This window comes from Stylophora pistillata, chromosome 8 (genome assembly GCF_964205215.1).
Source record: "Stylophora pistillata chromosome 8, jaStyPist1.2, whole genome shotgun sequence".
Lineage (NCBI taxonomy): Eukaryota > Metazoa > Cnidaria > Anthozoa > Scleractinia > Pocilloporidae > Stylophora > Stylophora pistillata.
This window is the reverse complement of record NC_142526.1, coordinates 22,195,663-22,207,716: the sequence shown is the minus strand read 5'-3', so window position 1 is coordinate 22,207,716 and position 12,054 is coordinate 22,195,663. Positions and strand designations below refer to the sequence as shown.

At 38.2% G+C, this 12,054-nt stretch overlaps 1 protein-coding gene across 1 annotated transcript; it reads right to left on the bottom strand.

Annotated features, from left to right (window-relative positions):
* Positions 1-1,577: 1,577 nt before the first annotated feature.
* Positions 1,578-8,139, bottom strand: LOC111325251 (ephrin type-A receptor 3). The gene is given in 7 exon segments (XM_088731506.1): positions 1,578-1,958; positions 2,977-3,315; positions 3,787-4,134; positions 4,484-4,636; positions 5,606-6,263; positions 6,812-6,888; positions 8,049-8,139. Coding segments are annotated over 7 exon segments (1,917 nt in total). The 3' UTR covers positions 1,578-1,707.
* Between the last annotated feature and the right edge of the window lie 3,915 nt (positions 8,140-12,054).

Genomic DNA, 12,054 nt, shown 5'->3' with positions numbered 1-12,054 from the left:
AAACAATTTTCTCCTGGGCGAACTTTCATTTGAATATATTGGCGTAGTAAAATATGATTGAAAGTTATTCTTCAAAACTCTGAGACGGAGTCAATTGCTTCTTACAGCATGGGTTGAAGTAGAAACACACGAGGAACTTTTAACTACTAAGATAAGATGAATAAATTGATTTTGTTTTTATTAGTAAGCAATTATGTATATACGTAGATCTAAGCAATGAGAAATGGTCGAAATTTTCAAAGCAAAAAAGATGCATCTGTTTTCCGGCGTGCGACATATAAGGAGTAACATAAGTAAGGAAAAACATCCAGTAAATAAAGTGATCTATAAATATTTTATTTTGGTTTTGCGATTATCTTTTCAAACTGAGCAATAAGTAATAGTAAGAACAAAATATCCCCAAAGACAGCCAAGCAATGCTTTTTGGTGTGAAACAATATTAGGGCCGAGGAGGTGACGGTGGAATCACAGAATCATTAACGGATGGAAAGTGATAAAGGGATTCTGAAGAAGGCAACGTTGAAAAGTTGTGATTAATTCGAGGATTTTTTTTTTATTTTGGTAAGGAATATGAATTAGAGCATTGCCGATGGCGCTGTCATATCGTAAAGGTGCTACTTGAAGTTGTCAAACTTGACTAAAAAAAAATAAAACTTAAAAGCTGTGTTATGTATTCAAGATATTTAATTCGTCCGAATGAAATCATGTTATCTTTACAAAATAAAGAAGTTTAAATTTAGCAAAATAAAGAAGTTTAAGTTTTAAATTTAGAAAAATAAAGAAGTGCCCGGTTATCTTCTTTCTGGAGATAAGATAACTCGTCATTCTTTGTTTCGTTTTCCTGACGCCGTTATTCTGTTGTTGATACTCAAAATGAAACAAAGACATCGTCGAAGAGAAAAAAAGTATATCAATTCAACCTCATCGGTCATTAATCAAATTTCCGTCCATTGATTTAATGTCCTTACTTTACTAATTTTGAGTACAATACTGACAGCGTTACATAACTAAAACCAATATTGGTTTTGCGAAAGGAAAAATTCCCTGCAGCCTAGCTATCTGGCATAATTCTCATGTCAAATGTTGTTTTATCTTCTGACTAACTCGGATACCCTTAGAAAATGGGTGAAATTTCAAATGTCTTACATTCCGTCAGTCTCCTTTCAGTTGCTTAAATTCAGTCTAATTTCGCTAAAAGTGTTTTCAAACTTATGCACAAGTGACAAGGCCATGAAAAAAACAATGATACTTTATTATCATCGAGCGTAATTTATTCACTTCTTATTAGGTTTCGGTGCTTCGTCGGCGTTTGATGGAGGTATAATTAATTCATAGTAACAAAGAAGACATGGATTAAAATACATCATAGATATCAAATTTTCTTTACAAAATAACTCTTTAGTCTTACTATGGGTAGATAACTTATGACAAAATGTTAACCCTTTCTCTTCTTAGATCTAATAAGTAATTTTCCTTACTGTCTGCCAAACAATTCTTATGATGTTAACTTGGAGAAGTTGGTTTGGATCAACTAATAATTTCCTAATATATATTTTTCTTTATTCTCATCACTTGTCTGCTTGATAATATATTGATATTGTAAAGAGAATTTCTGTCTTGGTCACTCATGGGAGTTAAAGGGTTAACAGTTCTCCAATGAAATCACTTCAACGATGATGCAGAATCATTCCTACATTCTAGCAATGTTTAATGCGTTTCACTCCCTGTTGTAGAGTGGCCAGTGTCGTGCAGTATTTCTTCCATAATGATTGTGTTATCAGTATTTTCAAGGGAGTAAGTACCCTCCCTGAAGCCATTTTCTGTTTATCCGGATTTGCTAGTATTGTACTAGCGTCTCCTGAGATGGCAAGTGACGAGCAATATAATCACAGCAATAATAAATAATATTCCTGCCAATACTAAGGCAATTATCGTCGGCAGGTTGAAGAGTTGTCCTCCTGAAGTAAACACAGAGACACGACTTTTTAAATAAAAATTAACTATTTCTTCTCACCTATTAAAATAAGCTAATAGTTCAGAATTACCGGTGACGAAAACGTTTGTGACAGCTTGTAATTGGCCTTCCTTAGGTGACTGAAAGGTAACTCAGCGTTTTTGAGTGTGAGAGTTTCACAGTAATACTAGAGAGATTTAGCACCGCGTTTACGTGAAACGTGAACGCCAAGAGTGACGACGTGACCTTGTTTTTCCCGCCATTTTTTCACGCTTGCCAGTTGCGCTTTGTCATTTTTACGTGATAGTACCCTGTTTCGCGTTTGCCGTGTAAGTAGGATTTTCTTCACTTTTTCTCTCACATAATAGAAATTAATTTCCGGAAAAAGAGGAACCAAAATTATTCCTTGTGAGTCCTACAATGGCGCCTTCAAATCCACCATGACGTGAGCTCACGCGAAACTGAAAGCAGCAACATTCACGTTATTTTACGTGAAACGTGAAAGGGCAAGCTGACGTCTGCCGTTTCACGTAAACGCGGTGCTAAATCTCTTTTATTCGCTCAATAACGACCTGATTGGCTGCGCTAATGGCTATCTATCGTGTTCGATGGTGAGTGAAAGACCAGTAAAGTAATTAACTTTATCATGAGTTTCTCTTCTAATCAAGTTTTGAGCGATTGGTTGCTTTCTTTCAAAACAATTAGCAGGGGTGTATCCAGCTTAATGACTTGTTGAAGGCATTTTCAGAGATCTGGAAACGTGCGAACCTAGAGCTTTAACGCTACGAGATTTATTCTTGCTGATTCTTTGACATTAAATTTCTCGAAAATATGTCGTAAAGAGAATCCAATTTTTTTTTTTCAGCATTTGCAAGTCATTTTATAAAGTTAAGCGAGCTGAAAAAAAATTGTAGGTCCGACTCCGCGGGCCAGTAGACGACTACGTTTCTCATTTGATTCTTCTCCCTAATTTTCTATTCCCGAAGTTATAATCTAATGGTTAAATATCTTGAATATCTTACCTCGGGAAACTTCTGATGAAGCACTTGTCTCGACCAACACTGAAGACAAAGCAGTCCGGTATTTCCAGACATACAATACAAACTTATACAGTGTGGATGGTTCCAGCTCCGACACAGTCACGTGGTTGTCTTTGAGCCCTTCTTTACCCGGCCAGTACCGAATTTTTTCCCCACAGGTTTTTGTACATTGGTGATTAACACTGTCTCCGCCTTGATCACATTTAAAGCAAGAGATTTCATACCGATCATAGCTTGAAAACTCGTGGGGATTATCCACGGAATTCCATGTTAAAACGGCTGTAGTGTCGTCAACATAGGTCTTATCCAAAAGCATTTTAGCTGTGGTAAAAAGAGACAAAGATCATTTCCTAACAGTGCCTACATCATGTACTAATTCCCACACAGTAGTATCTGAAAATGAATGAATGAGTACATTCGAGAGCGCCTTTCCTAATACGTGAACAGAAATAGTGGAAAGGATTTTCCTCACTGTCGACCACTTTTTTAAGGCGGAAATCGTCAGCCCTCACTTGATAACCATTCTTAAGAGGCCACCTGAACAAAAAATAAATGACCTCGACCCTTCAGTTAATAAATGCAACGAAGCAAACTTCACCGAGGATTGTAAGTGAAATGTAAGAATAATCCTGGGAAACAACAAAATGACTGGATGTAACTTGACTTTATTGCTCAAAATCAATCTTAATGTTCTTATCATGACAGATTCGGTCCGGAAATGAAATCTACTTTAGCTCAGCCATTAAACTTCATAAGAATGCAGTTTCTTCTAAAAGAATACAGCATAGTTACCAGTAATCCTTGTTCCAAACTGAATCTCAGCATTTCTACTCGGACTGGGCCCATACAAGAAACTCACTCCGTTTTCAGCAGTAACCCTGAGCATATATGACGTGTTGGGTTGTAATCCTGTCAGCGTAACGTGCGTAAAATGGTTATTGAACCTCACGGGCCAAAATTCTAGTTTCCCACTGCAGGGTTGCTTGTTTCTGCAGCGTGGACCTAGATCGCATTGAAAGCAGTTGATGTCGTAGACGACATCATCTCTTCCCCCGTAGTCTAAAGGTGGCAGCCAAGCGACAACTATCACCGATTGGTCTTGAAATACTATTGATAAATTCCTTGCAGCTGATGGTGGAGCTAAAGCGAATAAAATAATGATAAAATTTTTAATTGAATAATCAAATGGAAACTTTGGACTATGTAGTTAGTCGTTTCCTCTACCTAACGGCGTCAAAGAATATTCATTATTCTGTGTTTTGTCTGACAGGGCTAAAAACATTAGCCTTTTAAACAAACCATAGCCTCAAAAAAATTTAAGCAGGAACTTTTACAAACTTGTTCAAAATGTAAAGCAAGGCAGATCCCATTTACTCGCGGGTCTGTGGTTGTGACTTTTTTTTTGTCACAAGCACAAAGTCAAGGCTGCAAAACATAACAGGACAGATGCCAGGCAATATAGTGCTTAATAACACATCAGTTGCATTACCTGTACACTTTCCTCCTTTGTTGTCTTTCGGTCCTCGATAGAATCCTGCATTGCATTCACATTGCCGTCTAGAGTTGTTGGAATTTGTATTCACAGGGCAGTTGCTGCACTCTGAATTGCTCAAGCTGGGCTTGTATTTTCCCCTAGGACATTCTGTGAGCAAAATTTTGATTGAAAATCCTTAAATCATTGTTAAAACCAAACAATGTCTTCAAAGAAATATCACGTGCTTTTCTTTTCTAATTTCTTTGTACTGTCTGCATATTTTGCTGCCTATCTAGATCTGTTTTCTGTCTGTGTGAATTGTCTCCTGTTTGTTTGCTGATGGTTTTCTAGTTGGTTAGCTCAATTGGTTAAGCGCCGGACTGTTGTGCGGGAGGTCGAGGGTTCGAGCCCCGGCCGGACCAACACTCAAGGTCTTAAAATAATTGAGAAGAATATGCTACCTTTCTATAGCATAGTTCAAGAAATGCTTAGATATTCTAGTCTTCTCGGACAGGGACGAATAAATGGAGGTCCCGTCTCCTGCATCTATTAATTAGTTAATTTGATTAGGCAGGGGATGTTAAAGAACCCACTTCACGAGATTACTGTGATGTGTTCTGGCCTGGTTACGGGAAATTGCGGGGAGGGGGCATCTGTCATATTCGCCTTTATTTGATTCTAAACTGCTTAGCAGTCTGGTAAAGTCCCCCGTGCAGTGTTGTAAAGCGCCATGAGCTCAAGATATGAGCGCTATATAAATACAAGTTGTTATTATTATTATTATTATTATTATTATTATTATTATTATTATTATTTATTACAAATGAAGCACCAGAGAGTCATCCAATTTGTCTTACGGTCTCCTGGTCAGTTTGATTTTCTTTTTCGCCGTCCTCGCACTTGTCGCTCAATTTCTGCCTATCTACCTGTTTGCATAGCGACTTACCCGATATTGTATTATGTGTGTTCTCCGGTAACTAAATTTGATTTCAACTTTTAATCGTTTGCCTCAGAAGTAGAGTCAAGCTATATTTAAACGTTCATTTATCTTCATAACCACAATGAACAAAAACATTTTCTAGATTAAATCTATGCCTTTATTTGCCAGTCTATAATAAAACAGCGATAGTTATGTACCTTGGCATCCCTGAGGAGTTACTTGGTAGCCAGGTTTACACAGGCAAGTAGCAGCACTTGCTGGCCTACTCCACGTTCCATTGCTTTGACACTGCATGTGAAGTGTGTTCGCGTTGTGCGGACTCTCTGAGTTTACCGCACAGTTACCATTCACCTTAACGACATGCCCATTTGAAGGAGAAGGGGTTCTGTTATAACTTGCCCCACCAATGATTTTCCCAGGGCAAAAGTTGGTAACAACTTTAACTTTCCCGAGCGCAATGCACCCTCCTATGTCTCGAAATCCCAAATAAAGTCCTTTGCTTTGAACAGTGAGTCCCACTGCAGCTTTGTTTGTAATTCTCGCCTGAGCAGAATTCCACACGTGACTTGGAGCGATCGTTACAGCGAAAGTAAAATGTCCGGCCAGAATCGTTGATTTTTTCACTCCAGAAATTAACCTTTGATCGGTTTGGTAGACATATAACATGAACGATTCCCTGCAGAACGGAAGTGACTGACGGTCACATTGCCTTGCAGTGAATTCTAGTTGAACAGTCACTGATACTGCGCCTTGCAGGTCAATAAAATTCGAAGTTAACCAACTGTTAGTGCTTTTCGTTGCAGTTTCTGGAAGATCGCAAACGAGGTACTCTCCTGTTTGCGAACTACGGCCCCACTGAAAAGAGATGAAAAAAAAAAAGATATAAAACTGTTTGTTCAATCATGAAGTGCAGAATTTTTGCAGCGTGAAGTGGCCGACTCATTACCGTTGGCTTTAAGCGTCCAGAAGAATTGCCGAGTGCTCTTGAACTGAAATTTAAACTATCTCTTCCAATCCTATATCCATCAAATAATTTGGATATATCAACAACGTTGAAATGGTAAATTGGCCACCGTAACGATTACAAAAGCTGACGTTTCGAGCGTTAGCCCTTCGCCTTGATATATCCAAATTATTTCGTTACTCCCACCGACGCAGCCCCAAACAGTTTCTTTCGAAACTATCAGCCTCTATATCCATCAAGTTTCCCTCTCAGTTCCCTGCTACCAATTCATACCCCTGTGACGGAGAGAGGGCTGGGACGGTGAGGTGTCTTACCCAAGACCACAACAAAATGAATGATCCCTGCTAAATCTAGAACTTGAAACCTCTTATTGAATCTCTTATTACTTAGTCAGTACATTTAGCAAGCCAACACGATCGCTTTGAACGAAGCCACTTACCCCGCTACCAGTAGCTAGTTCAAAAGTGGTTAGCCAGTCCCAGGATTGGTCGTATCGCGAATGAGAATCTAAAATAACTATAAAAGACAAATACGAGAAAGAGGAGTTTCATTCCAGATATGGGATGTTGAAAAGACTTCGATTACAAAAAACTGTGTGGACGATGTTCAAGAACTTCTAAGAACGAAGACAATTACATAATAACTTTTGTTGTTGTTGCATAGCGCATGCGACCCGGTGACACTCTTTGTCGAATAATCTTTTCCGCAATTAGTTGTGCATGTAATTGTATAGTGATAAGGTTCAGTAGCAGAGTTTTTAAAGAACCATTCTGAAGGATCTCGCGATTAGTTTATGCTTTAGATTAGTTTGTGCTTTAGATTAGGTTATGCTTTAGATTAGTTTATGCTTTAGATTAATTTATGCTTTAGATTAGTTTATGCTTTAGATTAGTTTATGCTTTAGATTAGGTTATGCTTTAGATTAGTTTATGCTTTAGATTAGTTTATGCTTTAGATTAATTTATGCTTTAGATTAGTTTATGCTTTAGATTAGTTTATGCTTTAGATTAGTTTATGCTTTAGATTAGTTTATGCTTTAGATTAGTTTATGCTTTAGATTAATTTATGCTTTAGATTAGTTTATGCTTTAGATTAGTTTATGCTTTAGAGCCGTTTTCGGCAACATGATATCGAGAAGCGGGGAGACATGGGGTTTGCGTGTTGTGGAATTAGATTACTTATCCTCCAGGTCCCCCAGCGTCTTCCGTGCCTTTTCCAGTTTCCGATTGCTTCGGAAACAGGAAGAAACAGGACCTCAAACAGCTTTAAGTTTTTCTAATCCGCTCGTGTTTTTTTTTTTTTTTTTCGTTAATTATTAGCCAACACGCCAATGGATGTTACTCATTTTGATTATTTTGTCTAAATCAAAGATTCATTAAAAAATGATGAATTACTGTTTCCTTGTTATTTGCTCAAGACTTAACGTACAGGGTAGTATTTTCGACATGACATTGAGTATCGACTCGGTATTAAACTGTAGTATTTGCCGAGTTTTTCTTTTTTTTTTTTTTTTTTGCGGTATTGTACAGTTCAGAACACCCCAATGTCCCTCCCAGTGGATATTGTTTCCACTAAGGAGTGTTCGACTTTTTGAGGTCCGTTTTGGAGAACATAAGGAAAAAAAGGACCAAACCATACAATCTTTTCTTTTTTTAAATACGATCGCATCGACTCACCCGTCTCAGAGGAGACCAGACGAACGACCAAGATTGCTTGAATCAACGAAAGTAGAAGTGTCGTACCAAACAACAATCGATTAATCACCATATTTTTGAACGGGGTGCCTCAGATGTGATACGCGAATATCCACAGCTAGTGTAATGATGTCCTTGATATTCCTTATGAAACAAAACTTGAGATTAGGGAACATATAGCAATTAAAGCAAGCCGAAAGTTGCTTTTACACACAATTTTAATCGCTGTTATGAAAACCAATCGAGCTGAATTCGAGATGATAAGTTTTCTAATAACAAAGCCTTACCGACTAAATTTGTGACCCCAAACACATAACATACCTATCCATTAAAGTCCAAAAATGTCATCATGCATGCACAACAACCTTGTCACATCTTGCGGATACTTTCCGCTTGCTTTACATTTGACTTGTAGAACAGGCGTAATTGTTTTTGTGTTTTTCAGTCAAAAGGAGGCGAGAGCGAGGCGAGTGCTAAGTGCGAGTCGCGCGTGAGGGGAGGAGCGCAATAGCAATTTTTTCGCGCTCCTCCCCTCGCGCGTGCCTCGTGTTCGCCTTGCGCTTGTCTCCGTTCACCTGTTAGACGAAAAAAGATACGCCTGTTATGCTGGATAATTCCCACTATACATAAAGATTGAATTTGCTATGTACATGTAAGCAAGCTTAATTCCCTGGCTGTAAAAACTCCCCGACGAAGTCTGCTATTGTCAAACAATACGCGCAGCAGAATGAAACAAGTTTTTCCAATTTCATTTCGTGCAGTGCTGGTCACTGCTCAGTTTATCATTTTAAAAAAGGAAATTGGAAAAAGTTGATCAGATCGCCGTTTGCGTTTGTTACTCAGGAGATGGGGTAATGGGAATCGTTTTAGCAGGTACCACAGGCGCATCTCTTTGTCTTTGCCCTGACCATCGTGTCAGTATACTCAGGATCGAATGTCCGAAGTTGTGTTTACATCACGATTCACTTGACACTACCCATGAATTCCCACTCCGAAAAGGTGAATTAATCAATTATCACCTACACGACTCATTCTCGTAACATGAAATAAAAATTAAGTAGCATATTAACGCTCGCGCAATCAAACCTCGTTTTATGTATGGAATATTGCATGACCACGCCCTGGATATGAATTTTACCTTCGATTCCTGGCTCACTTTTACGAATGATCAAGGGCTTATTACATGCTTTGTTCTACTTGGTAGCAAAGATGACATTTCATCGTTGTAGAGATTTTACATGGGCTCTAAGTTGTTATTTGAAGAGGATTTTAATATTTTGCTACACAGATAATCTAAATAAATCTAAATAAGATATCTCAAGTTAAAATGAAACAGACGGGTCAAGTGCGAGGACACCCCCATCTTATCCCTAGTATCTTAAATTTAGCTTTCTGTTTGGTATACGAGTATTCGCCAAGCTTATATTCCCATGGGTTAAATGAAACGCTCAAAGTTCTTGTCACCAAGAATAGATATTAAAATCACTCAAAGATATGTTATCTTAGCAAATGCTTATAAAAACGAATCCATGGGCAATATCACCTTAATCAGTGCCACAAAGAGGCACGCAAATGTGATTAGTAAGCGCAAGCTGTTTTTAAAGTCCTTTAATTTCGTCTAACCTAGACCGAAATCTGTTAGATTATGCCCACCTCAAGTAACTTTGTTTGTGTGTCTATTCCGAAGAGCAGATATTGTATGATGCAGAGAAGATTATGGTCTGTGGAAGAAAATGTTAGTAATAACTTTAAGAAAAATGGCACACGTAGCAGTCTCACTTGACGCACTAGGGAGAAGTTTCCCAAAGTGTTTTTATTTTGTAGTTCAATCTAACTTCCAATTGAAAACAAATTTTCCAGTTGGTGAAACCATCAAAAGCATGGTAATGACTGGGTGGAGCAGGCAGATTTTGGAAAAAATCGAGTTAAGCTAGAAACAAAATCACGGCGGATACTGTCAACGCTTGAACCTTTTCGAATTGAAACACGATCAATTTGAAAAGCACGCGGGAACCTCTTAGATCTTCGAGCTTTCAATATGGATAGTCATCAGTTTGTAGCATCTCTCACAATTTGATGGTTGTTCCGTTTCAAATTATGGAAATTCTCTGTAACAGGACACATGATCGCGATCTCTTTTCTTCCGACCGGTAAACATGCACTCTAGTTTCTTGCCTACTAGACTGAGTTATCACCAATGTGTTAAAACAGTGATAGCTACCTATCACTATTGCGACTCTACTAGTTTGACAAAAAGTTTTCCTTTCGCATTTCTATGGTTTTTTTTTTTTTTTCACTAAACAGTTGAACCTGCTTTTCCCAAGTGCGACTCAAGCCTAACATCGTAACACAGTCTAACAAATGGGATTCAGGGGCTGCACCGGCAGAGGCAGACATACCAGGCCAGTCGACAAAGTGGCGGTGTTCAGGAATTCAATAGGGTTGCGCATTATCAGATTATTAGAACATCCATTTCCCCGTTTCAACACGCCATCACAAAAATATACTTGTAGTATGGTTCACTAGGTCATTCTTTACTGAGGGTCATCATCTTATATTTCACCTCGCTGATCGAGTCTCCACAGAAAGGAAACAAAGTTTCAGTTTCACTTGGTTTTCCCTCTCACAGTACAACCGGTATTCTAGTTCCTTTCCAACATGGTTGACAGCGAGAGTGCGCGCTAATATTGACGACGGAACTGACCTAGAGCGCTGAAAGTATACTGTCGGTGGTCTCTCGTTTCTTTGGAAGAATAATTCTCTCCAAATCTCCTGACTTAGGGTCGGGATGAAATAAATTAATGCGGCAAATAAAAAAAAGGTCTTTTTTCTTCAGCTGACTTTTTGACTGGAGTTCTATATATAAGATTGACTGGTTAACAACTTTAGCTTAATTAAGAACTTGGATGATCATTGATCTCCTCAGTATTTGTATGTTCTGGCAAAAACTGCCACTAGGTTGGGTACGAAATTCTCTCTATTTTCGCCTGAGCTGGTTCGATTGGATTCAGCTGGAATTAACGGTTTTAAATGAGTAAAAAATGATTTACCAGTTTTAGCGATCTAACCAAATGACAGCCTTTCTATGATAACCGACGAAGAACGCCTCAACGTCTAAAATCGTGAGCAGACATGATCCTCTGAGCGAAGGAGTCAAGATGTCTTCATAGAAAGGCATATTTCAAACGGAGCCTCTATACTGGGATGAGCTTGATTATCTCGGCGATTTAATAACGCACAGATGAATTCGTTTTCTTCCTTGGCAGTTAAAATTCACCGATTATTTTGTAATTTATCTCACCTTTTTAGCCCGTTTCTCAGGATAGACCCGTCATAGCTGATCAGGTCCTGTCGTAAAAAACTTCTGCGTAGGCTTTTTGAACTCCTTCGTGATTCAAATTTGATCGATTATAAGCGAAATGTTAAAAAAAGCTGCACTTCACTTTGTTGATGTAAAAAAAGAAAGCCTTAATGTTTATTACTAATCCCTATTGGGTTGAAAATGACTTAATTTTGATTCCCAAAACAATAACTGGTTATAACACATTACAGTAAAAACATTTACACACAGTAATGCTAACAAAAGTGAAACAGTCAAACTATAATTGTATTCCTTTAAAATTGAACGAGTGAACTGGAGCGGCACTTTTGAAAACAAGCGGCATCCCGGCTGATCAAGATCTTACATACTTAGTATAACCAGAACTTGTGTAACTCAGTAGCTATGGCTTTAAGAATCCTTGGCTCACTTGATACCGTCTCATTTAATGTAAACGTCACTGCAAGTTTTGGGTCTAATAACTTTACTGAGCAAGCTTTAACTCTAACATTTAGAAGGAGTTTAAGTTCCGCTTGCTTTAGTTATTGACAGGCAAACATGATGATTTGATAAATTTAGCTACAATTTATCTGATCTGGCAATCGACTATTTAATACATTTTTGATGGCCTTAAACCGAGCGAACGTTTCATCTACAGATAATTGAGAT